Source organism: Delphinapterus leucas, chromosome 11 (genome assembly GCF_059928025.1).
Source record: "Delphinapterus leucas isolate spDelLeu-1000000601 "Yukka" chromosome 11, BTC_Dleu_Yukka2, whole genome shotgun sequence".
Taxonomy (NCBI): domain Eukaryota; kingdom Metazoa; phylum Chordata; class Mammalia; order Artiodactyla; family Monodontidae; genus Delphinapterus; species Delphinapterus leucas.
In genome coordinates this window covers 40,136,422-40,162,104 of record NC_143139.1, presented here as the reverse complement: position 1 = coordinate 40,162,104, position 25,683 = coordinate 40,136,422, and the positions used below count along the sequence as shown (strand labels likewise).

The 25,683-nt window shown below is 37.8% G+C and overlaps 1 protein-coding gene across 1 annotated transcript in view; it reads left to right on the top strand.

The window, feature by feature from the left end:
- The window catches only part of FAM186A (family with sequence similarity 186 member A), a 64,388-nt gene that overhangs the window by 15,273 nt on the left and 23,432 nt on the right, over positions 1–25,683 (top strand). The window contains 3 exon segments of the mRNA XM_089921576.1: positions 21,887–22,103; positions 23,091–23,222; positions 23,225–23,257. Coding sequence (XP_089777702.1) covers positions 21,887–22,103; positions 23,091–23,222; positions 23,225–23,257 — 382 coding nt within the window.

The following is a 25,683-nucleotide window of genomic DNA, read 5'->3' as shown; positions in this document are numbered from 1 at the left end:
AGATTCTGAAAATATGAATATTACTAATTATTTGCTTATCTTCAATTTCATCCACTTTTTCTCTGGCCCTTTTTGACTTTTCTCTTATGTCCTTCATCATTTTGGTTATTTTCTTGACTTCAATGACCCTTATTAAATTGACACTTGAGTCTATTCTCCCTTGGGGCACCTTGTAATTTATAGTTTATTTCTGAGACAATTTTATATTTTTCTTTCTTTTTTTCCCTGATGAGCCAACAGATATCTTTAGTTTATTTTTAAATAATCTTTCTGTCTAGTTTTATTAAGATATAATTGATATATAACATTGTATTAGTTTAAGATGTGCAACATAATGATTTGCTATATATATACATTGTGAAATGATTACCACAATAAATTTAATTAACATCCATCATTTCACAGTTACAAAATTTTTTCCTTGTGATAAAAATTTTTAAGGTCTACTCTCTTAACAACTTTCAAATATGCATACAGTACTGTTAACTATAGTTGCCATGCTGTACATTGCATCTCCAGAACTTATTCATGTTACAACTAGAAGTTTGTACCTTTGACCACCTTTATCCATTTCATCCACCCCCCCAACCCTCACATCTGGCAACAACCAATCTGTTCTCTGTATTTATGAACTTAGTTTTTTTGGATTTCACATATAAGTGAGATAATACAGTATTTGTGTTTCTCTGACTTATTTCACTTAGCACAATACCCTCCAGGTCCATCCATGTTGTCATAAATGGTAGGATTTCCATTTTATATGGCTGAATAATATTACACACACACACACACACATATATATATATATACACATATATATGTGTATATATATACACATACATATATATATATTCTACATCTTCTTTATCCATTAATCTGTGGATGGATACTTAAGTTGTTTCTAGTTTTATTTTTCTTTCATTTCTTTCCCATTTCATCATTTTTTTCAATTCTCCCTGTTTTTGTCCATATTTGTTTTTAGTTTTAAAATTTATGATTCAAGGTGGTTTTTCATATCCTCAGATACTTGTTTGAGTGTATTTAATTCTGTTTGGAGTTGGATTTAAATTTGTCTGTGACTTCCTGATTGTTTTTGGAGAGAGAGATTTTCCCCACTTGATTTATGTGCAAACTTATTTCCTAATCTTCTGCAGTAATTTATTATAGATTTCTTTTTTCTCTGCCTCTCCTCTCTCTCTCTCTCTCTTTGGTCCATGCCTGTGCAGCTCCCTGACCAGGGATTGAACCCAGGCCCTTGATAGTGAGAGCACAGAGTCCTAACCACTGGACAGCCAGGGAATTCTCTCTCATTTTATGATAGATTTCCAGTTTAATTGCGCCCTTTTCTGTCAGGATAGCAAAATCCAGGTATTTTAAAGAATTTTAGTTTGTTTGCATTAGTGGTGAGGGGAGGGATTATGAGTCCTGTGATATTGTAGTTCTCTTTGGTTTTGCAGAACCCTAAATTTATCTCCCCCCACTCTTTACTGCCCAATCACTAACAGATGCTTCTTTCTTCCTGTGGATTCCCCCTCTCCCCCTAGAAGACTGCCCTTTTAAGCCATACCCCTTTAAGTAGAGTTCCATGCCTGGCCTGCCGTATGGTATCTGTCTCTTTGAATCCCATATCTGGAAAAGGCGTTTATCTTTTTAAAACCCAGCTTTGACTCTTTATAGCGGCTGGCCTTCAGGATGCCCAAACTTTGAAATCTCTTCTATGAAATTTAGGATCTCATCTGCTCAGTTACTGCTTTTTTAAAGTATTTTCAGACTTAAGGTGAATTTGATTTTTCTGGATTGTTCCAATTCATTCTAAGGTATCTTTGCTAGCAACCTTCCTATGTCTTCCCTGTAGTTTTTTTTTTTTTTTTTGCGGTACGCGGGCCTCTCACTGTTGTGGCCTCTCCTGTTGTGGAGCACAGGCTCCGGACGCGCAGGCTCAATGGCCATGTCTCACGGGCCCAGCCGCTCTGCGGCATGTGGGATCTTCCCAGACCGGGGCACGAACCCATGTCCCCTGCATCGACAGGCCGACTCTCAACCACTGCGCCACCAGGGAAGCCCTTCCCTGTAATTTTTTATTGATTTTTTTTTTTTTTTTGCTGTGTTGGGTCTTTGTTGCTGCGTGCAGGCTTTTCTCTGGTTGCGGTGAGCGGGGGCTACTCTTCATTGCTGTGTGCGGGCTTCTCATTGCAGTGGCTTCTCTTGTTGCAGAGCACGGGCTCTAGGTGTGTGGGCTTCAGTAGTTGTGGCACGTGGGCTCAGTAGTTGTGGCTCACAGGCTCTAGAGCTCAGGCTCACTAGTTTTGATGCACAGGCTTAGTCACTCTGCGGCATGTGGGATCTTCCCAGACCAGGGCTCGAACCCGTGTCCCCTGCATTGGCAGGCGGATTCTTAACCACTGCACCACCTTCTCTGTAGTTTTGATCAGTCTCCCTTTGCTCATTATAAAGCTCTGCGGCAGGGCAGGGATGGGGTGGGAGTACGTGCGACTGGGTAACTGGTATTTAGTTTTTTCTTCTCCCTTTTTACTTACAGTCATCTTGCATTTTCAGAACTCTCTTTCAGCGATGTATGTATACATTTGCATTGAATTTGCATACATGTGATGTTATTCTGTATCTTTTAGGAAAGAGATTTAGAAAGATTATTTGCTACATGACCTCCATTGTTTGCAGTTACCCAGAAGTCCCAAAGAGTTCTTTTTAAAAAAAAATATTTATTTATTTATTTATTTGGCTGCGTTGGGTCTTAGTTGCTGCACTTGGGATCTTCGATGTGGCACACAGGATCTTTTGCTGCGGAGCATGGGCTTCTCTCTAGTTGTCGTGCACAGGCTCCAGAGCACACGCGGGCTCAGTAGTTTCACCACACGGGCTTAGTTGCCATGCGGCATGTGGGATCTTAGTTCCCCAGCCAGGGATCGAACCCACGTCCCCTGAATTGGAAGGTGGATTCTTTTCTTTTTGGCTGCGCTGGGTCTTCATTGCTGCACACGATCTTTCTCAAGTTGTGGCGAGCAGAGGCTACTCTTCGTTGTGGTGAGCAGGCTTTTCATTGCGGTGGCTTCTCTTGTTGTGGAGCACAGGCTCTAGGTGCGAGTGTTTCAATAGTTGCAGCACTTGGGCTCAGTAGTTGCGGCACATGGGCCCCAGAGCACACAGGCTTCAGTAGTTGTGGCACATGGGCTCAGTAGTTGTGGTGCATGGGCTCTAGAGCGCAGGCTCAGTAGTTATGGTGCACGAGCTTAGTTGCCCCTTGGCATGTGGAATCTTCCCAGACCAGGGATCGAACCCGTGTCCCCTGCATTGGCAAGCAGATTCTTAACCACTGGACCACCAGGGAAGCCCCCCAAAGAGTTTTTTAAAGTGGTTGTACCAAATAGACTTCCACGAACTATCTATAAGAATGCCATGACTCTGTAGCATTACCAGTACTTCATATTACAGTCTTATTTTTAGCCATTCCAATGGGTATATGATACTATGTTATTATGGTTTTCATTTGCATTTTATTAGTTACTGATGAAATTGAACACATTTTCTTGTGATTTTTGATCATTTGGACATTCTCTTTATTGAAATACCATTCATGTCTTTTGCCTAGTCTTTCTATCGGGTTCTATTAATTTGTAAGTGTTCTTTATATGTTCTGGATTCAAGTCCTTCACTAATAATATGGCCTGCAACTATTTTCTCTTACTCTGTGGATTTCCTTTCATGCTCCTAATTGTGCCTATTGACTAATGCAATTTCTTAAATTTTAATGTAATCCAATTTATTTCTCTTTTACTTTATGCTTAGTGCTTCTTGCATTTTATATATGAAAAAAGTAATGAAAATATATTTATATGTTGTGTTTACCTTTCACATTTAGATCTACAGTCCACCTGGAATTAAATTTTGTTTATGGTGTGAAGTAGAGATTAGAACTTGAATTTTAACTAGACACAAGCTTGGGGGAACGAGACAAGTCCAGGGTTTAAGTAAGGTGGGAGGTCAGAACACAGAACTTTGCATGTAATTGGGACCTTTGATAGACAATATCCTCAGTAAATTAACTATATTCCACTGCCCAATACTACCAAAGGTAATAATAAGAAAGCTTACTGGTTCAGTCTTGGGCCTGGAAGGTAGAGAAGAAAAGAAAATCTCTTAGAATGCCTACCAATAGATTGGTGCTCATATAAGTTTGGAACCAGAATTCATGCTAACTCTGTATCCCCCTAAAAATCAAGCTGGAATTTTAAAGAAATCACAAGGGATCTTCCCAAAAATGAATATATAGATCTATAGATCCTGCCCAAGGGGAATTATTTTAAACACAAGACAATGTATTTTCAGCCATGAAGTTTTTTTGTTTTGTTTTGTTTTTTATTTGGCTGTACGCAGGGCAGGTGGTATCTTAGTTCTCCAAACAGGGATCCAACCCACGTCCCCTGTATTGGAAGGGCAGAGTCTTAACCACTGGACCACAAGGGATGTCCCCAGCAAAGAAGTTTTATGGAAGAGGAAATAGGCTACAATGATCAAGATTTAGCAGAAACAAGAATCTAAGAAATCACACCCACCAACACTGGATTTTTAAAATTGTCAGATGTAGAATTTAAGCTCATTTACCATGTTTAAAAGAATAAAAATGACCAGAATACGATAAGATTAAAATTCTCTCAAAGTGAGCAAGAAGTTTTGAAAAATACCAAATAGAATTTCTTTTTTTTTTTTAATAAATAAATTTATTTATTTTTGGCTGTGTTGGGCCTTCGTTGCTGCATGTGGGCTTTCTTTAGTTGTGGCAAGCGGGGGTTACTCTTTATTGTGGTGCGTGGGCTTCTCATTGTGGTGGCTTCTCTTGTTGCGGAGCACAGGCTCTAGGCGTGGGCTTCAGTAGTTGTGGCACGTGGGCTCAGTAGTTGTGGTTCTCAGGCTCTAGAGTGCAGGCTCAGTAGTTGTGGCGCATGGGCTTAGTTGCTCCGTGGCCTGTGGGATCTTCCTGGACCAGGGCTCGAACCCATGTCCCCTACAATTGGCAGGTGGATTCTTAACCACTGCGCCAGCAGGGAAGCCACCAAATAAAATTTCTAAACATAAAAATATTAAAATCACAAGCTCAACAGACAGGTGAAATAGCAGATTAAACACTAAAGAAAGAGTTAATAAACTGAGAAAATTGTGAAGAAATTATTAAGAATGCAGCTCATGGGGAATTCCCTGGTGGTCCAGTGGTTGGGACTTGGTGCTTTCACTGCCATGCACCTGGGTTCAATCCCTGGTCGGGGAACTAAGATCCCACAAGCCACGCAGCATGGCCAAAAAAAAAAGAATGCAGCTCAGAGAGATGAAAAAATTGAAACCACAAAAGAGGGGTTAACCAACGTGAAGATCCAATATATTCTAGTCAGACTTTCAGAAGGAGAAAATAGAAAAGACTGGAGAGAGGTAATACATAAATAAATAATGGCTGAGAATTTTACGTATTAGATAAAAGACACCAATATTCAGATTCAGGTATCCCAAAGAATCCCAAGCAAGGTAACAAAAATCAAATCAATATTTAAATACATAGTTGTGAGACAGCAGAAAACCAATGACAAAGATTGCGTCTTAAAAGCAGGCAGAGAATAAAGTCAGATTCCTACAAAGTAATGGCATTTATTCTCCCAGCTATCTCAAGAGTAACAATGGATACCAAAGATAATGGGATAACAACTTCAAAGCTTTGAGAGTAAACAACTCTCAACCTAGAATTGCATATCCAGCAAAAAATCTTTCAAGTATGAGGGTGAAATAAAGACATTTTCAGACAATGAGAAATTTAGAGGGTTTGCTACTAATAGACCCTCACTTAAGGAACTTCTAAAGGATGTTTCTGAGGAAGAAGGAAGGTAATCACAGAGAAGTTTAATATGAAAAAAGGCGTAATGAGAAAATAAAATTGTAAACATAGGCAAATATAAAGAAATCAGGTATATAAAACAATAACAATAAAACAATAACAATGTCTAATTTGTGGAGCTTTACAAAAATAGAAATAAAATACTGGACAACAATAACATATTAAAAAGAGATTGATCAGAGTTAAAGCATTAAGATACTTGTACTATCCAAGATGCGTATTGATATTGATTTACCTTAGACTGTGTTAATTTATAAATATATGTGTTGAAATTTTTAAGGAAGCTATTACTAAAAGAAAAAAATCAATTCAAAAGTCAGGAAGAAAGGTGAAAAACTTAGAACAGTAAGTATTCTAATCAATCTTATTTAGTGCTTTGTAATCATTCTAATTAGAAATAACGTGAATGATTATAGATGGTAAAAATGAAGCAAATATATCAATCTGCTGGACCTGGATCTGTTTACCTTTCCCTTAGTCTTCTCTGAATTATGTGGCATGGGAAGGAATGGAGGAGAGGTGGACAGACCCCTGCATGCTGCCTTTCCCAAGCACCTATGCCAGCGGGCTTCTGGGTTTGGACAAAGGAAGGCAAAGCAAAAGGCTGTAAAGCAGGAGGAAGGTAGACCCCCTCCCTGCTTCGCTGGGGCAGTGTCTCTGGAGTATCTCCTTCATGGATCCAGTTCATGACAGGCCTATTATACCTGCTTCCAAGCACCTGAGCTTCAGTAACACAATCTCCTCTCTTTGTTCCTGCTGTTACTAATCTCTGGTTGCCTCACTTTCATCCCCTGTTTGGCCTTTTGGCTCTTCTATGACATATGTAACAAATTCTCTACTTAAAATTTTTTTAATGCTTTACGTATGTAATGCTCTCTCTTTTTCTGGTTAGACCCTGACTGATATATTCAATAGCTATGCAAAAGTAAAAATTAAAATACAAAGTTTGTTAGACTGGATGAAAAAAATTCAGTAAATTCTCTTTAGAAGATATCTAAAACAAGAGACAGAAAAATTGAAAACAAAACGATGGCAAAACATATACCAGACAAATATTAACTGTTGGTGCAATTGTTTTAGTATCAGACTAATAGACTTTAAGTCAAGAAGTATTACTGGAGGGCTTCCCTGGTGGTGCAGTGGTTAAGAATCCACCTGCCAATGCAGGGGACATGGGTTCGAGCCCTGGTCCAGGAAGATTCCCACATGCCGTGGAGCAACTAAGCCAGTGAGCCACAACTACTGAGCCCACGTGCCACAACTACTGATGCCCACGCGACTAAAGCCTGTGCTCTGCAACAAGAGAAGCCACCACAATAAGAAGCCCGTGCACTGCAATGAAGAGTAGCCCCTGCTCGCCGCAACTAGAGAAAGCCCACAGGCAGCAACGAAGACACAATGCAGCCAAAAAAAAAAAAAAAGTATTACTGGAGAGAAAGAGGGTTATCAAGCAATAAGATTCAATTCCATATGTGATAATTCTGAACCTGCACGCATGCCTATGCCTCTAGTAACAAAGCTTAAAAATATACAAAGAAAAAGATTTCACAAGTACAAGAAGAAATTGAAAAAAAATCTACTATTTTGATATAATTGGTTGATTAAGCTAACAAAACCACATTGAAGATGTAAACGGTTTAAACAACACAATAACAAGCATCATCTAATGGACAAATTCAGGAATCAACATTAAAACTGGAAAATACATATTCTCTAAGCACAAAAGGAACATTTCCCAGAATTGGCCACATTTTAGATTAAAGGTTTTAAAATTTTCAAAGAATTGATATCGTACAGACCACAATGTAACCAAATTAGAAATTAGTGGACAAAAGTTGGCTAAAAACTAGAGAAACAAATTGGGGAAAACTCCAAAATAATTCATAAGTCAAAGAAGTCATAGTAGAAATTAGAAAATGCTTAGAATAACATACTTAGAATAACAATAAATGCACTATATTAAATGCATATGAGATGTAATGAAAGTAGTACTTACAGGGAAATTTATACCTTATATTAGAAAAGAAAGTTAAAAATGCATAAGTTAAACAGACAACTTAGAAGTTGGGGGAAAAAAAACAACAGATTAAGCCCAGAGAATGTAAAATGAAGGAAATAACAAAAATTAAGAGTACAAATTTAAAAAATAGAAAAAAATACAATGAAGAGGCTTAAGAAAGGTAAAAAATGATTCTTTGAGTAGTCTAATTGAACAATCTTTGTAACAGTTGATCAAGAAAAAAAAAGACAAGGAGCAAATAAACACTATTAAGAATGAAAGGGGTGGACTTCCCTGGTGGCGCAGTGGTTAAGAATCCACTTGTCAATGCAGGGGACACAGGTTTGAGCCCTGGTCTGGGAAGATCCCACATGCCGTGGAGTGACTAAGCCCGAGAGCCACAACTACTGAGCCTGTGCTCTAGAGCCCATGAGCCACAACTACTGAGCCCGCGTGCCGCAACTACTGAAGCCTACGCACCTAGGGCCCATGCTCTGCAACAAGAGAAGCCACTGCAATGAGAAGCCCGCACAGTGCAATGAAGAGTAGCCCCCGTTCGCTGCAACTAGAGAAAGCCCGCACTCAGCAACAGAGACCCAATGCAGCCAAAAAATTAATTAATTAATTAATTTTAAAAAAAGAAGAAAACTCATTTCTACCTTTAAAAAAAAAAAAAGAATGAAAGGGGTAGCCACAACTAAGGAGCCCACCTGCTGCAACTAAGACCCAGCACAACCAAATAAATAAATAAATATTTTAAAAAAAAAAGAATGAAAGGGGTGATATAACAGTACATGCAGCAGAGACTGGAAAAATGATAAGAGGATATAGAATATATTGTACAACTTGGGGACAGGAACTTAGAAAGCTTAGGTGAATTGGGAAATTTTCTAGGAAAATTAAACTTATACAAATTTTTCAGAGAAGAGAAAAATGGAAAACTCTTTATAACATATTTTTATAATATTAATATCATATAACCCTCATACTTTTGAAAGATAATTTTGCTGGATATATAGTTCTAGGTTGAGAGCTATTTACTCTTCAAAGCTTGAAGTTGTTTATCAATAAAAAAAATTATTAAGAGGTATACACTGTTTTCATACTGTCTGAAATTCAGCATGTAATTTGTTCTTAGAATACATCTCAAATTGCATGTCAAATTTTCATCAGAAATACTTGATAGATATTTAGATTTCATAAAATTTATAGATGAAGAGTTAGATTCATATACCAAGTTCTTCCAAAATACTTAAAGGTTTTCCAATAAATGAATTGTATTAGTTTTAAATTTTCAATTAGTTTAATTTAAATTAAAATTTATTTCCTGTCACACTTGCCTCATTAAAATTTCTCAGTAGCTACATGTGGCTAGTGGCTACCATATTGGACAGCGTAGCTCTAGAAAAACTCTTGCATATGTGTACCATGAGGAATGTTCAAAAATTTTATACCATTGTCTGTAAAAGCACAAAACTGAAAACAAACCAATATAGTAATGGATAAGTAAATTGTAGTATATTTGTGCAATAAAATACTAAACACACAACAGTGTAAATGAACGAGCTATAGGTATACATTCCAACGTGTATAAACTAAAAACAACATTATGTTGAGGGAAAAAAGCAAGTCACTGAAGGATAAAGAGAATAATTTTAAAACAAGCAAAACTACACAATCTACTGTCTAAGGATGTGTGTGCACACATGCGTGAGTGAGTGCGTGTGTGGTCTCTACTATAGGGGAAAAAACTTTACCTCACCCATTTCAGGTTTTCAGCTAGTACTCCTTCACAAAAAGACAGATTAACAAGAGAAAAGCACTTTATTAACGTGTGCAGTGCACATCACCTGGGAGAAATTTAAAGGAAGAGTAACTCCAAGTGGCTTAAGTTAGCATCTTCAACAAAGAACAATAAATTTGTGGAGAAATGACAGGACAAAGGAAAGTAGTTTTAGGCTTTCAAAGTGGCAAACTGTGGGAAGGTAAATACATGGGAGGAAACTAATAGAGTAAAGGTTTCTTTGCAGATTCCTCTGGTGCTGATAAGTCTATCTCCAGTAAAAAGAATTTGTATCCTGCCTTTGGGCAGAACAGGGGGACGAGAGAGCTTTTCCGGCATTTGCTTTTTTTTTTTTTTTTTTGGCCGCGCCACACAGCTTGCGGGGATTCAACCAGGGATTGAACCCAGGCCCTCGGCAGTGAAAGCAGGAGTTCTAACCACTGGACAGCCAGGGGATTCCCACGTTTGCTGATTCTTAATAGCCTTCAGCTCAAAATAATTTTTATGTCAGAGGCATATTTTGGGGTGACATATTATGGTTTCCTTCACTGCTGTAACAAAATATCCACAACCACATGGTATAAAACAACACATATTTAGTCTCTCACAAGTCTAAAGGTCAGAAATTCTAGAGGTCTGAAATCTGCATCACTGGGCTGAAGTCCAGATATCAGCAGGGCTGCTCTCTCTCTGGACTCTGAGAATCCATTCCTTGTCTCTTGCAGTTTCTGATAGCTGCTGGCATTCCTTGTCTGTGGCCACATCACTCCAGTCTCCAAGGCCAGCAGGTTCAAACCTCTCTCTGCTCCATCTTCACTTTGAACCTTCTCTTCTGTATGTGTCTGTAAAATTTTGTCCCTCTTCCTCCCTTTTATAAGGACACTTGTGATGGCAATAGGGCACTCCTAGATAATCCAGAATAATCTCTCCACCCCAAGATCACTAATTTAAACACATCTTCAAAGACCCTTTTTCCATATAAAGTAACTTTTACACATTCCAGGGATTATGACCTGATACTGAAATGGAGTAAGACCCTGTGGGGCCCTCCCTGTTACAAATCCTTTCCGTGTCCCCGTTTCTTACTTGCAGGCAAAGTCTTCAACCTCCTCGACCTTCCCTGAGTTCTAAAGGGCAGATTCAAATAGTTGCTAATCAGGGAAGGGAGGGAATGCAGAAGCAAAGGAGGAGCAGTCAAGAAAAAACAGTGCAGCCTTGGGGCAGGGTTCTGGTTCCTCTGCAAGGAATATGCATAACAATACCTTTGAGTTCTTCTGCAGGTACTAAGGCCTCCACCCAGGTTTAGGATGGTAACTTCAGGCTGAACACAAGATTCCTAGAGCACCACCCTGTTGCCTCACCACCAACCTAATCAGAAGAAAGTCACACACCCTGCAGCCCTCACCCCCAATTTTGCCTGTAAAAACTTATCTCCCCAAACCATTGGAGAGTTGTGGGTTTCTGAGCAGGAGCCACCCATTCTCCTTGCTTGGCCCTGCAATAAACCTTTCTCTGCTCCAAACTCCGACATTTAGATTTGTTTGGCCTCACTGTGAAGGAACTTGTGTTCGTTAACAATATCTTTGGGGGATGGGGACATCATTCAGCTTACTACAGTGTTAAAAGTATAGAGATTAAAATTCAGGATAGTATTTATCTCTGGGAATTGGGAAAGGGATGAAATTGATATGGGGAACACAGGAGACTTTAAAGATTTTCTGTTTTTTCAACTGGAGAATAGGTACACTGTGTTCATTTTGCTATTGCTATTATCTGCTTCTCATGTTCTATCCTGCTCCAGGTTATGGTGCTTTCTCTACCCTTCTTCTTACTTTGACCCTTTCACCCCTCTGGCATATAGTAAGCACTTAATAACCTGGTAGCATTTAAAGTGTTTACCATGTTACCTATGGTAAAAGTTTATTTACAGATTATCTCACTTAATTCCCATGATAATTCAACATGGATAGGTATTACTATTAATCCTATTTCACGGATGGGAAACTGAGACTATTTGAGGCCTGCCTAAAGGTCATAGTTGTTACACGTGGTGGATCTGAATCAAATCCAGGTAGTGTGGGATTCCCTGGTGGTGCAGTGGTTGGGAATCCACCTGCCAATGCAGGGGACACGGGTTTGATCCCAGGTCCAGGAAGATCCCACATGCCGCAGAGCAACTAATCCCGTGTACCACAACTACTGAGCCTGAGTGCTGCAACTGCTGAAGCCTGTGTGCCTAGAGCCTCTGTTCTGCAACAAGAGAAGCCACCACAATGAGAAGCCCGTGCACCACAACAAAGAATAGCCCCCGCTCACCAAAACTAGAGAAAGCCCGCTCACAGCAACGCAGCCAAAAAAATTTAAAAATTAAAAAAATAAAATAAAATCCAGGTAGTCTGATTCTACTGCCTGTAACTTTGTTTTTTTAATTAAGGTAAAATTCCCACTTTTTGGTATACTGTTCAAGAGTTTTGACAAAGACATGTCATCACCATCAAAATTCAGATTTAAAACAATTCTGTCTCCTCGAAAAATCCCCTTATGCTCTTTTGTGGCCAACCTCTCCCTGGCTGATAGACCCCTGAAGCCATTAGTTTTCTGTCCTTATAGTTTTCCCTTTCCTGAATGCCACACAAAGGGAATCATACCCTATCATTTGAATCTGTCTTAGCATAAAGCATGCATTCACTAGTTGAAGGATATTGGGGTTGTTTCCAGTTTGGAGCAATTACAAGTAAAGTCACTACAAACATTCATGTATAAATTCTTGTATAAACGTAAGTTTTCATCTCTTGGCTAAATACCTAGGAATGGTATTGCTAGATCGTATGGTAGCATACGTTTACAAAAAACTGCCAAACTGTTATCTTAAATAGCTTTACTATTTTGCATTCCCACTGGGAAAGTATGAGTTCCAGTTGCTCTACATCCTTGTCTGTGCTTAGAATTGTCATTATTTATTTAGATCTTCTTTGATTTCTTTCATCAATGCTTTGTAATTTTCAATGTACAGATCTTGCACTTGTTAGATTTGTACTTAAGTATTTCATATTTTTAGTGTTAATTGCAAATGGTACTGTTTTATTAAATTTCAATTGTTTATTGCTAGTGTATAGAAATATGATTTTGATTTTTGTATACTGGAAGCTCTTTTTTATAGATTCTTTGGGAGTTTTTACACAGACAGTTTTTTGTTTGTTTGATTTTTGGTTTGTTTTTGTTTTTGTTTGGTCTGTAAATACAAACCTTTTATTTCTCCCTTTCCAATGAATATTCTTTTATTTCCTTTTCTTACTTTATTGCATTGGGTAGGACCTTAATACAAGATTGAATAAAAATGAATCCTTAGAGCAATTTAGACTTTCACCATTAAGTATAATCCTAGCTGTAAATTTTTTGTAAATGTTCTTCATCACGTTGGGGAAGTTATCCTCTATTCCTAGTTTGCTATAGAATTTTTTTAAAATCATGAATGAATGTTGTCAGCTGCTTTTTCTGCATCTATTGAGATGATCATATGTTTTTTCTTATTTAGACTATTGATATGGTGACTTACATTTATTAATTTTCCAGTTTTGAATCAACCTTGTGTTCTAGGAATAAACCCCACTTATTCATAATGTTTTCTTTCTAGTCCATTGTTTGATCTAATTTCTAATATTTTGTTAAGCATTTTTGTGACTGTGTTCATAAAGAATATTGACATATAGTTTATTTTCTTATGTCTTTGTCTGAGTTGGGTATCAGGATAATGCTGGCCTCAAAGAATAAGTTGGGAAATGTTCTTTCCTGTTCAGTTTTATGGAAGAATTTATGAGCAGCTGGTTAGTTCGTAATGTTATTTTTCATCACTTGACCTAGCAAAGTTTGACTCTGCTCTCCTGTATACCTGACTTAAATTACTGGCTGCAACTGGATCATCTGTTTCTTATTGCAATATTTCCAGCACTTAACATCTGATTACTCCTTATTTTAATTTAAAAAAAGTTTTTGTCTAATTTTAATTGTGGTAGAATGCACATAAATTTTATCATCTTAATCATTTTTAAGTATATAGTTCAGTAGTATTAAGTATAATCACATTGTTATGCAATCAACCTCCAGAACTTTTTCATCTTTTTTTTTTTTGGCTCCACTGCACAGCCCTTGGCAGTGAGAGCATGGAGTCCTAACCACTGGACTGCCAGGGGATTCCCCCAGAACTTTTTCATCTTGCAAAACTAAAACTCTACACCTATTAAACAATACCCTATTTCCCTCTTCCTTTTGCCTCTGGAAACCACCATTTTACTTCTTTCTATAAATTCTACCATTCTAGATATCTCATATTAGTGAAATCATACAGTATTTGTTTTTTATGACTGGCTTATTTCACTTAGTTTAATGTCTTAAGGTTCATCCATGTACCATGTGTCAGAATTTCTTTCCTTTTTAAGGCTGAATAACATTTCAATGTATGTATATACCACATCTTGTTATCCTTTCAGCTGTTAATGCACACTTGGGTTGCTTCTATCTCTTGGCTATTGTGAATAATGCTACTATGAACACAGGTGTACTAAGATCTCTTAGGGACCCTGTTTTCAATTATTTCAGGTATACACCCAGAAGTAAAATTGCTGGATCATATGGTAATTCTATTTTTAATATTTTGAGGAACTGCCATACATTTTCTATAGTGGCTGTATCATTTTGTATTCCCACCAATAGTGCACAAGAGTTCCAATTTTCACATCCTTGCCAACATTTATTTTCTATTTTTCACTTGTTTGTTTGTTTTTGATAGTAGCCATCTGTATGGGTGTGAAGTGGTATCTCATTGTGGTTTTGATTTGCATTTCCCTAATGATTAGTGATGTTGAGCTTTTTTTCATATATCTGTTGGCCATTTTATATATCTTCTTTGAATGTCTATTCAAGTCCTTTGCCCATTTTTGAATTGCGTTATTTATTTATTTGATGTTGAGAGTTTATTTTTAAATAAGTTCTTTTTAATATTTATTTGATTGCTCTGGGTTTTAGTTGCAGCACATGGGCTCCTTAGTTGTGGCATGCGAACTCTTAGTTGCAGCATGCATGTGGGATCTAGTTCTCAGAAACCACAGTGGGTTTGACCAGGGATCGAACCTGGGCCCCCTGCATTGGGAGCATGGAGTCTTATCCACTGTGCCACCAGGGAAGTCCCAAGAGTTCTTTATATATTGTGGATATTAACCCTTCATTAGATATATGATTTGCAAAAATTTTTTTCACTCTACAGGTTACCTTTTCACTCTGTTGTGTCCTTTGATACACAAGTTTTAAATTTTGATTTAGACCAATCTATCTATTTTTACTTTTATTGCCTGTACTTTTGGTGTCATATCTAAGAAATCATTGCCAAATCCAACGTCATGAAGCTTTTCTCTCTACATTTCCTCTGTTTTATAGTTTTAGGTCTTATGCTTAGGTTTTTGATCCATTTTGAGTCAATTTTTGTATATAGTATAAGATAAGGGTCCAACTTCATTCTTGCATGTGGGTATCCAGTTTTCCCAACATCATTTGTTGACAGATTGTCCTCTCCCATTGAATGGTCTTGGCACTCTTGTCAAAAATTATTTGGCCATATATGCAAAAGTTTATTTCTGGGCTCTGTAATCTGTTCTACTGGTCTATATGTCTTTTATGACAGTATGCTATTTTAATTATTGTAGATTTATAGTAATATTTGAAAATGAGAAGTATGAGCTCTCCAATTTTATTCTTCTTTTTCAAGATGGTTTTGGGTATTTGGGGTGCCTTGAGATTCCACATGAATCCTAAAGATGGATTTTTCTATTTCTGCAAAAAACACCATTGGGGTTTTGTTAGGGATTGTACTGTCTGTAGATTGGTTCAGTAGTACTGATGTTTTAACATTGTCTTTCATCTCCTTGGTTAAGTTTATTATGAGTATTTTATTCTTTTGATGCTACTGTAAGTAGAAATGTTTTCTTAATTTCCTTTTCAGATTGTTAACTGTTAGTGTATAACAACACAACTGATTTTTAAAAATTCAATTTATTTAAACTAAACTAAAAAAAGAAATAGTTCACCCATTTTTCACACTGTCCCTACCCCTACCTTTGGTAACCACCAAACTGTTCTCTGTAGCTATGAATTTAGTTTTATTTTAGATTGCACGTATAAGAAAGATCATACCGTATTTGTGTTTCTCTGTCTCACTTATTTCACTTAGCATAATGCACTCAAAGTCCATCCATGTTGTTGTAAATGGCAAAACTTCATTCTTTTCTGTGGTTGAATAATATTCCATTGTATATTTATGTATGCTTGGTTTGTTTCCATATCTTGGCTATTGTAAATAATGCTACAGTGAACATGGGAGTGCAAATATCTTTTCTAATTAGTATTTTTGTTTTCTTCAGATAAATACCCAAAAGTGGAATTGCTGAATCATATGGTAGCTCTATTTTTAATCTTTTGAGGAAACTCCATTTTGTTTTCCATAGTAGCTGCACCAATTTACATTCCCACCAACAGTGCACAAGGGTTCCCTTTTCTCCACATCCTTGCCAACACTAAGAAGTGTTGTTAATTTTAGTCTTTTTGATAATAGCCATTCTAACAGGTGTGAGGTACATTTCACTGTGGTTTTGATTTGCATTTCCTTGATGATTAATAATGGTAGAGCATCTTTTCATGTACCCATTGGCCATCTGTATGTCTTCTTTGGAAAAATGTCTATGCATATCTTCAGTCCATTTTTCTAATCAGATTGTTTGGGTTTTTGCTATTGAGTTGTATGAGTTCTTTACATATTTTGAATATTAGCCCCTTATCAGATATATTATTTGCAAATATTTTCTCCCATTTGGTAGGTTGCTTTTTCATTTTGTTGATGGTTTCCTTTGCTGTGCAGAAGCTATTTATTTATTTAGGCTGCACCAGGTCTTAGTTGAGGCACTTGGGATCTTCGTTGCAGCATATGGGATCTTTTAGTTGCAGCATGCGGACTTCTTAGTTGAGGCATGCAGACTCTTAGCTGTGTCATGTGGTCTCTTAGTTGTCGTATGCATGTGGGATCTAGTTCCCTGACTGGGGATTGAACCCAGACCCCCTGCATTGGGAGCATGGAGTCTTACCCACTGGACCACCAGGGAAGTCCCCAGAAGCTTTTTAGTTTGAGGTTGTACCACTTGTTTATTTTTGCTTTTTTTACCTTTGCTATTGGTGTCAAATCCAAAAAATTATCACCAAGAGCAATGTCAAGGAGATTATTACCTATGTTTTCTTCTGGAATTTTTATAGTTCCAGGTCTTACATTCAAGTCTTTCATCCATTTGGAGTTAATTTTTATGTACGGTATAAGATAGAAATCCAGTGTCACTCTTTTGCATGTGGCTGTCCAATTTTCCCAGCACCATATATTGAAAAGACTTTCCTTTCTCCACTGTATATTCTTGGTTCCTTTTTTTAAAAAATTTATTTATTTATAATTTTGGCTGCCTTAGGTCTTTGTTGCTGCACGCGGGCTTTTCTCTAGTTGCAGTGAGTGGGGGCTACTCTTCGTTGCGGTGCACGGGTTTCTCATTGTGGTGGATTCTCTTGTGGCAGAGCACGGGCTCTAGGCACATGGGCTTCAGTAATTGTGGCTCACGGGCTCAGTAGTTGTGGCTTGCGGGCTCTAGAGCACAGGTTCAGTAGCTGTGGTGCATGGGTTTAGTTGCTCCACGGCATGTGGGATCATCCCGGACCAGAGCTCGATCCCATGTTCCCTGCATTGGCAGGCAGATTCTTAACCACTGCACCACCAGGGAAGCCCTTCTTGGTTCCTTTGTCATAAACTGATGATATGTGTGTGTGGGTTTATTTCCAGGTTCTCTTTTCTGTTCCATTGGTGTATGTGTTTATTTTTATGCTGATATCATACTGTTTTAATTTCTATAGCTTTGTAATATTGTTTGAAATCAGGGAGCTTGATGCCTCCAGCTTTTGTCTTTTATCTCAATATGGCTTTAGCTCTTCAGAGTCTTTTATGATTCCAAAAGAATCAAATTTTAGGATTTTTTGTTCTATTTCTGTAAAAAATTTCAGGATTTTTTCTTCTGTTTTTAGGATTTTTTTGTTCTATTTCTGATGTCATTGGAATTTTGAAAAGGATTGTATTCAATCTGTAGGTTGCTTTGGGTAGTATAGATATTTTAACAATATTAATTCTCACAGTGTATGAGCATGAAATACTTTTCCATGTGTGTCTTCTTCAATTTCTTTCATTAATGTCTTGTAGTTTCCAATATACACGTCTTTCACCTCCTTGGTTAAATTTAGTCTCAGGTATTTTATTCTTTTTGATGAAGTTGTAAATGGGATTACTTTCTTAATTTCTCTTTCTGATAGTTCATTATTAGTATATAGAAAACTAAACATTTTTGTGTATGATTTTGTATCCTGCAACTTTCATGAATTCATTTATTCTAACAGGTTTGGTTTTTGTTGTTGTTGCTGTTGTTTTTTGATGGAAACTTTTTTTTTGGCTGTGTTGGGTCTTCGTTGCTGCGCACAGGGTTTCTCTAGTTGTGGCGAGCAGGGGCTACTCTTCGTTACAGTGGGCTTCTCATTGCGGTGACTTCTCTTTTGTGGAGCATGGGTTCTAGGCATGCAAGCTTCAGTAGTTGTGGCACATGGGCCCAGTAGTTGTGGCTTGTGGGTTCTAGAGCACAGCCTCAGTAGTTGTGGTGCACGGGCTTAATTGCTCCATGGCATGTGGACTCTTCCTGGACCAGGGATCGAACCCATGCCCCCTGCATTGGCAGGTGCATTCTTAACCACTGCGCCACAAGGGAAGTCCCTTTTGATGGGATCTTTAGAGTTTTCTATATATAAGATTATATCATCTGCAAACAAATATAATATTTCCTCCTTTTCAATATGGATGTCTTTTATTTCTTTTTCTTTTTTAAAATATTTATTTATTTTTGGCTGCATTGAGTCTTTGCTGCTGCGGGTGGGCTTTCTCTAGTTGCAGTGAGTGGGGGCTACTCTTCGTTGCTGTGCGCAGGCTTCTCTTGTTGTGGAGCACAGGCTTTAGGTGCACGGGCTTCAGTAGTTGTGGCATGCAGGCTCCAGTAGTTGTGGCACGCAGGTTCAGTAGCTGTGGCTCACAGGTTCTAGAGCACAGGCTTAGTAATTGTGGTACACAGGCTTGGTTGCCCCACAACATGTGGGATCTTCCCAGACCAGGGATTGAACCCGTGTCCCCTGCATTGGCAGGTGGATTCTTAACCACTGCACCACCAGGGAAGTCCCTATTTCTTTCTTCTTGCCTAATTACTCTGGCTAGGACTTCCAGTAATATGTCAAATAGAACTGGTAAGAGTGGGCATCCTTGCCTTGTTCCTAATCTTAGAGGAATAATTTTCAGATTTTCACTTTTCAGTATGATGTTAGCTGTGGGCTTGTCATATATGGCATTTATTATTTTGAGGTATGTTCCCTCTATACCTGCTTTGTTGAAGTTTTCATCATGAAAGGGTGTTGAATTTTGTCACATGCTTATTCTGCATCAATTGAGATGATCATATGATTTTTTCCCAATTGAGATGATCATATGATTTTTTCCCCTTCATTTTGTAAATTTGGTATATTTCTTTCATTTATTTTCACATGTTGAACCATTTTTGCATCCCTGGAATAAACCCCACGTCGTCATGGTATATAATTCTATTAATGTGCTGTTTAATTCTGTTTGCTAGTATTTTGTTGAGGATTTTTGCGACAATGTTTAGAGATGTTGGTCTGTAGTTTTTTTGTTTTTTCTGTTTTGCAGTATCTATCTGACTTTGGTATGAGGGTAATTCTGACCACAAAGAATGAGTTGAGAAAGGTTCCTTTCTCTTCAATTTTCTGGGAGAATTTATGAGAAGTTGGTGATACTTTTTCTTTAATCACCATGCTGTGTGTTAGTTTGTAATGTTATTCTTCATCACGGCTTATCAAACTTTGTCTCTGCTCTCTTGTATTTCCGACAATTTGCTGCAACTGCATTACCTATTTCTGATTGCAGTATTTCCAGCACCTAACATTTGATTACTCTTTTTTTTTTTTTTTTTTTTTGCGGTACGCGGGCCTCTCACTGTTGTGGCCTCTCCCATTGTGGAGCACAGGCTCCAGACGCACAGGCTCAGCGGCCATGGCTCACGGGCCCAGCCACTCCGCAGTATGTGGGATCCTCCCGGACCGGGGCACGAACCCGCGTCCCCTGCATCGGCAGGCGGACTCTCAACCACTGCGCCACCAGGGAAGCCCTGATTACTCTTTTGACATGGTGATTTGGCTTGCAAAATCCAAATCTTAATGTTATTGTAAGGAGTGTAGAGAGAGTTCAGTTTGTCTGAAGCCAAACTGAGCGAGTAATTGATAAATTTGGAAAAGATGGAGCAGTGATTCTCCATCTATCAGATTTACCATTCCCTTTTAAAATATTTTTAACATACCTTTGTTCCTCTGAAGTGAAATTCATAGATAAAATATCTATACTTATACTTTAAAAAATTAATATGTGAGGGTAAATATAAGTGCTAATTTATAATAACATGCATTTCAATGTGTAAATTCTAGGTCAAACTTCACTAGAAGACGTAACAAAGTAGTAGATAGAGGCTTGCATCCTTATGTAGAATTAAAATAAATATGAAAGCTACAAATATAGGCTGATACAAATGCAGGTTTATTGTACTGGCACTACATACTATTAGCAGTAGTGCCTTGCTAGTTGGTACTATGGTGTTTCAGAATGGTGAAATTTTATTGGAGAAATTCTAAAGAATATTTTCCTTTGATTTACAAAATATTTGTATTCCTGGAAATTTCAGTAAGCAATGAAACTTCGTAAAAAATTATTCTGCATTTATACTTTAAAAAGAGTAAGTTTCTAGGCTCAGATAATTATAAACAGATTTTTTTTAACCTATGTGAATATCCCATGCGACAGTCAAAATTTATGCAGGATGGGCCAATTCTTTAACATGTGTACTGTCCATTGCACTGTTGGGTGGGCTGGCACCACTTAGCACCTTTTACTAAATACAATAAATCTTCCCTCCCATTCATTGTTACAACGAAAAATGCTTCCACAAATTTCTTTTTTAAGTTATTTATTTATTTAGGCTGCGTTGGGTCTTCATTGCTGCGTGCGGGCTTTCTCTAGTTGTGGTGAGCGGGAGCTACTCTTTGTTGGAGTGCGCGGGCTTCTCGTTGCAGTGGCCACTCTTGTTGCGGAGCACGTGCTCTAGGCATGTGGGCTTCAGTAGTTGCAGTGTGTGGGCTCTGTAGTTGTGGCTCGCTGGCTCTAGAGCGCAGTCTCAGTAGTTATGGTGCATGGGCTTATTTGCTTCGCGGCATGTGGGATCTTCCCTGAGCAGGGATGGAACCCGTGTCCATTGCATTGGCAGGCAGATTCTTAACCACTGCGCCACCAGGGAAGTCCCCACAAATTTCTAAATGCCCATATGAGGCAGTAATTACCCCCACTGAGAATTTGCTGATAGATTCTTGAGGAGGGGAAATAATGAAGTAGAAGTCATGTCGTGGAATAGTCTGATAGCTGCTTTCCAGGTGTAAGCGTTGATTAAAAAAAGAAAAAGAAGTAACTTCCTTTGATTAATTAGTAATTAATTAGTTTTTTTATAGCAGCCACAGTTTATAAGGCATTTCACACATCTTACGCGTCTCACATCAGCTGTAAACTCAGCATCTCCATTATTTTACAGATGAGTCAGGGCAGCTCAGAATTGTTAAGTGATTTATTAAAAGTCATTTTAACGAGAGAGATAGAGTTGGAATCCAGATATGGTTTCAGACCCAATATTCTTTTCATTATATCATAGCAATGCTAGGATGGAGGCAGAGAAAAAAAATTTAAGAGGAAAATCTGAGACTCAGAGAAAAACTGGAATTAGGGGACTTCCCTGGTGGTCCACTGGTTAAGACTCCATGCTTCCACTGCAGGGGGGTGTGGATTTGATCCCTGGTCAGGAAACTAAGATCTCACACGCTACGCAGCCAAAAACAAACAAAAGACAACAACAACAAAAAACTAGAATTGGCAGGCCTTTGATTAGACAGCTCTATAGTGACTGTCACTGACATTCTGGGAAGAAAGGTGGTCAAAGCTTACTGTCAAACAGAGGATTTATTAATATATTCCCCCTTCTTATTCTTATAGGACCTTAATATGCAGTTGGGTGACATCATGCAGAATGTGCAGTGGATAATAAATTGCTATACTATGGAAGAGAATGTGCACTCTGGAAGGAAAATATCCCTTACAGAACATAAGAAATAGAGAGCAAGTTTGCTGGAGAAAATAGTTACTTGTGCCAAGACTGCTGAAATTAAAGAAAAGACTCTTGTCTACATTCTGGCCTGGTTGGAAGAATGGAGTAAGTTTCCAGAAGTGATTTAAAGTTAATGAAAAAGCTAGAGAATGGAATTATAAGCAAATTATGAAGGATTAGAAAAAGACTAAACAAGAAAAGACTAAGGTGGTTATTTAGAGAACAGGTGCTCTCTGTTCCAGGAAGAATAGAATAAGGAAAATATAAGCTCGCTCACTTAGTACCAGCTATTCTGGCCTCCTTGCTTTTCTTCGAGCATGCCAGCATACTCCTGCCCAGTGTCCTTATGCTTCCTAGTCCCTTGCCTGGAACATTTTCCATCAGGTAGCCACATGGCTCATTCTCTGCTTATATTTCTCTTTAAAATGAGGTGTTCTCTGACCATCCGCATTCTCTACCCACTGGCACTGTCCATTATTCTTTACTCTTCTTTATTTTTGTCTATAGCATTTCTTACCATCTGACATACTTTATAATTAATGTGTCTTTTAAAAATTTTTTGTCTGTGTCCTTTCACTAGAATGTACATAGTATGAAATTAGGGAATTTGTTTTATTCAATGCTGTATCTGCAGGATCTAGAACAGTACATGACAGAGGAGACACTGGTTGAATGAAAGAATGAATAAGCTAAGAATACAAAAAAGAGAAATTTCATTTAGTTACAAGAAATCTCATGTAACAGGTGTTATAAAATACTAGAAAACTTACCAAAGGAGTTAATTGGGGTTTAGATCCCCAATATTAAAGCACATGTTCCCATTTTAGATAGCCCCATCCCTGAAGTTAACAAATTAGACACCTTTTAACCAATTTTAACCATATTTTCATGGCCAAGGCTTACTGTTCGGCCTTCTATTCCAAGTCTCTCTTTTTAAATTTCTTCATAGAGAAAGCCTCAGAATAGAAATCATTATGAGACACTTATATTTCCCAATACTACAATATTGAATAGGTAGCCAATATTATAAGCCTATATGGTTATAATTATTTATTTTTCTGCACAAAAGTAATTTTTTTTACTCTCTTCAAGATGTCATTTTGCCTGAGATGACTACAATTGATATTGATGAACACCACCACTGTATAGCACAAATGGAGATGTTACCAGAAACGCTCAAAGCTATCGAGAGCAATGTCAAGCTACTGAGCAGAATTAGTACATCTTTGAAGAAAAGAAGAAACAAAAGAAAAAAACAGGTAAGAGTGCTCTAAGACTTTGGAAATAGATTTGACTTTTTCTAAAAAAGAGCTTTATAATTTAGGTACCATAAAATTTACCCACGATAATTGTACAATTCAATGACTTTTAATAAATTTAGAGTTGTGCAACTATCACCACAATCTAACTTTAGAACATTTTTATCATCCCCCAAAGATCTCTCAGGCCCATTTGCAGTCAATCCTCATTCCCACCCTCAGCCCCAGACAACCACTAATCTCTTTTCTGTCTCAGTAGATTTGCCTTTCCTGGATATTTCATGAAGTGGAAACATATTTTATGTAGTCTTTTATGTCTGGTGTCTTTCATTTAGCATAATGTTTTTGAGGTTCAGCCATGTTATAGGATGTATCAGTAGTTTCTTCCTTTCTATTGCCAATTGTAGACCATTGTTTGCATATACCAAACTTTGTTTATCCATTTACCAGTGCATGGACATTTGCATTGCTCCCACTTTTTGGCTTTTATGCATAATGCTGTTATGAACACACATGTATAAGTTTTTGTGTGGACATAAAATTTCATTTCTTTTTGGAGATACCTAGGAGTAGAATTTCTATGTCATTTATTTATCTATTGCTGGTAAACTTATGTTTAACTTTTTAAGAAATTGTTAACTGATTTCCCAAGTGACAGCACCATTGCAATTTCCATCAGCAGTGTATTACGGTTCCAGTTTCTTCACATCCTCAACAACACTTGTCATTGTCTGTCTTTTTTATTATAGCCTTTCTAATAAGTATGAAGTGATATCTCATTGTGGTTTTTTGTTTGTTTGTTTGTTTGTTTGCGGTACGCGGGCCTCTCACTGTTGTGGCCTCTCCCGTTGCGGAGCACAGGCTCCGGACGTGCAGGCCCAGCGGCCATGGCTCACGGGCCCAGCTGCTCCGCGGCACGTGGGATCTTCCCAGAACGGGGCACGAACCCGTGTCCCCTGCATCTGGCAGGCGGACTCTCAACCACTGCGCCACCAGGGAAGCCCTCATTGTGGTTTTAATTTGCATTTCCCTAATGATTAATGATGTTGACCATTTTTTCATGTGCTTATTAGTCTTTCCTATATCTTTGATGAAATGTCTATTCAAATACTTAGCCATTTTTATTATTGAGTTTTAAGAGTTCCTTATATATCCTGGATACAAGTCCTTTATCAGAAAAGTGATTTGCAAATGTTTTCTCCCAGTCTGTGGCTTGTCTTTCATTTTCTTAATGGTGCCTTGAAACCCAAAAGTGTTTAATTTTGATGATGTTCCATCAATTTATCATTTTTTTCTTATATGGATCATGGTTTTAGTGTTGTATTATGAACTTGTATCAGTCAGAATTCAACCATGAGAGCAGAACCAGAAGGAGATTATATATAATCTATCTATCCATCTATCACATTGCAATTGAGGAACATGCTCTGTATTATTTTAATTCTTTTAAATGTATTGGGACTTGTTTTATAGCCTAGCATATGAGCTATTCTGGAGAGTATTCCATGTGTTCTTGAAAAGAATATATATCTGGTTGTTGTCAGGTGCAGTGTTTTATAGTTGGTTTATATTGTTGTTCTAGTCTTCTATGTATCTCTTTGCTGACCTTTCTATCTAGTTGTTCTATCCATTATTGAGAGTGGGACATTGAACTCTCCAATATTATTGTTATTTCTCTCTTTAATTCTGTCAGTTTTTTTGCTTCCTGTATTTGAAGGCTCTGTTGTTAGATGCACATATGTTTATAATTGTGTTAGCTTCCTGATGAACTGACCCTTTTATCATTATAAAATGTCTTCTGTTGTCTCTAGAACCATTTTTTTTTATTTTGCCTTAACGTTTATTTTATCGGATATTAGTATAGTCTCTCTAGCTCCCCTGTAGTTACTGTTAGCAAGATTGAATCTAGGATATGTTGCTTATAGTTGGATCTTGTGGGCTTTTTTTTTTTTAAATACAATATGGCAATCTCTGACTTTTGGCTGGAGTGATTAATTCATATTTAATGTAATTATTGATATGGTTGGATATATACCTGCTATTTTGCTGTTTTCCATATGTCTCATATATCTTTTTCTTCTTCTATTCTTCTTTTACTGCCTTCTGTGTTAAACAGATATTTTATTTTTATTTATTTTATTTTTAGCTGTGTTGGGTCTTCGCTGCTGCGTGCAGGCTTCCTCTAGTTGCAGCAAGCAGGGACTACTCTTTGTTGTGGTTTGCGGGCTTCTCATTGCGGTGGCTTCTCTTGTTGCGGAGCACAGGTTCTAGGCACGTGGGCTTCAGTAGTTGTGCCACACTGGCTCAGCAGTTGTGGCTCGTGGGCTCTAGAGTGCAGGCTCAGTAGTTGTAGCACACGGGCTTACTTGCTCCATGGCATGTGGGATCTTCCGGGACCAGGGATCAAAGCCGTGTCCTGTGCATTG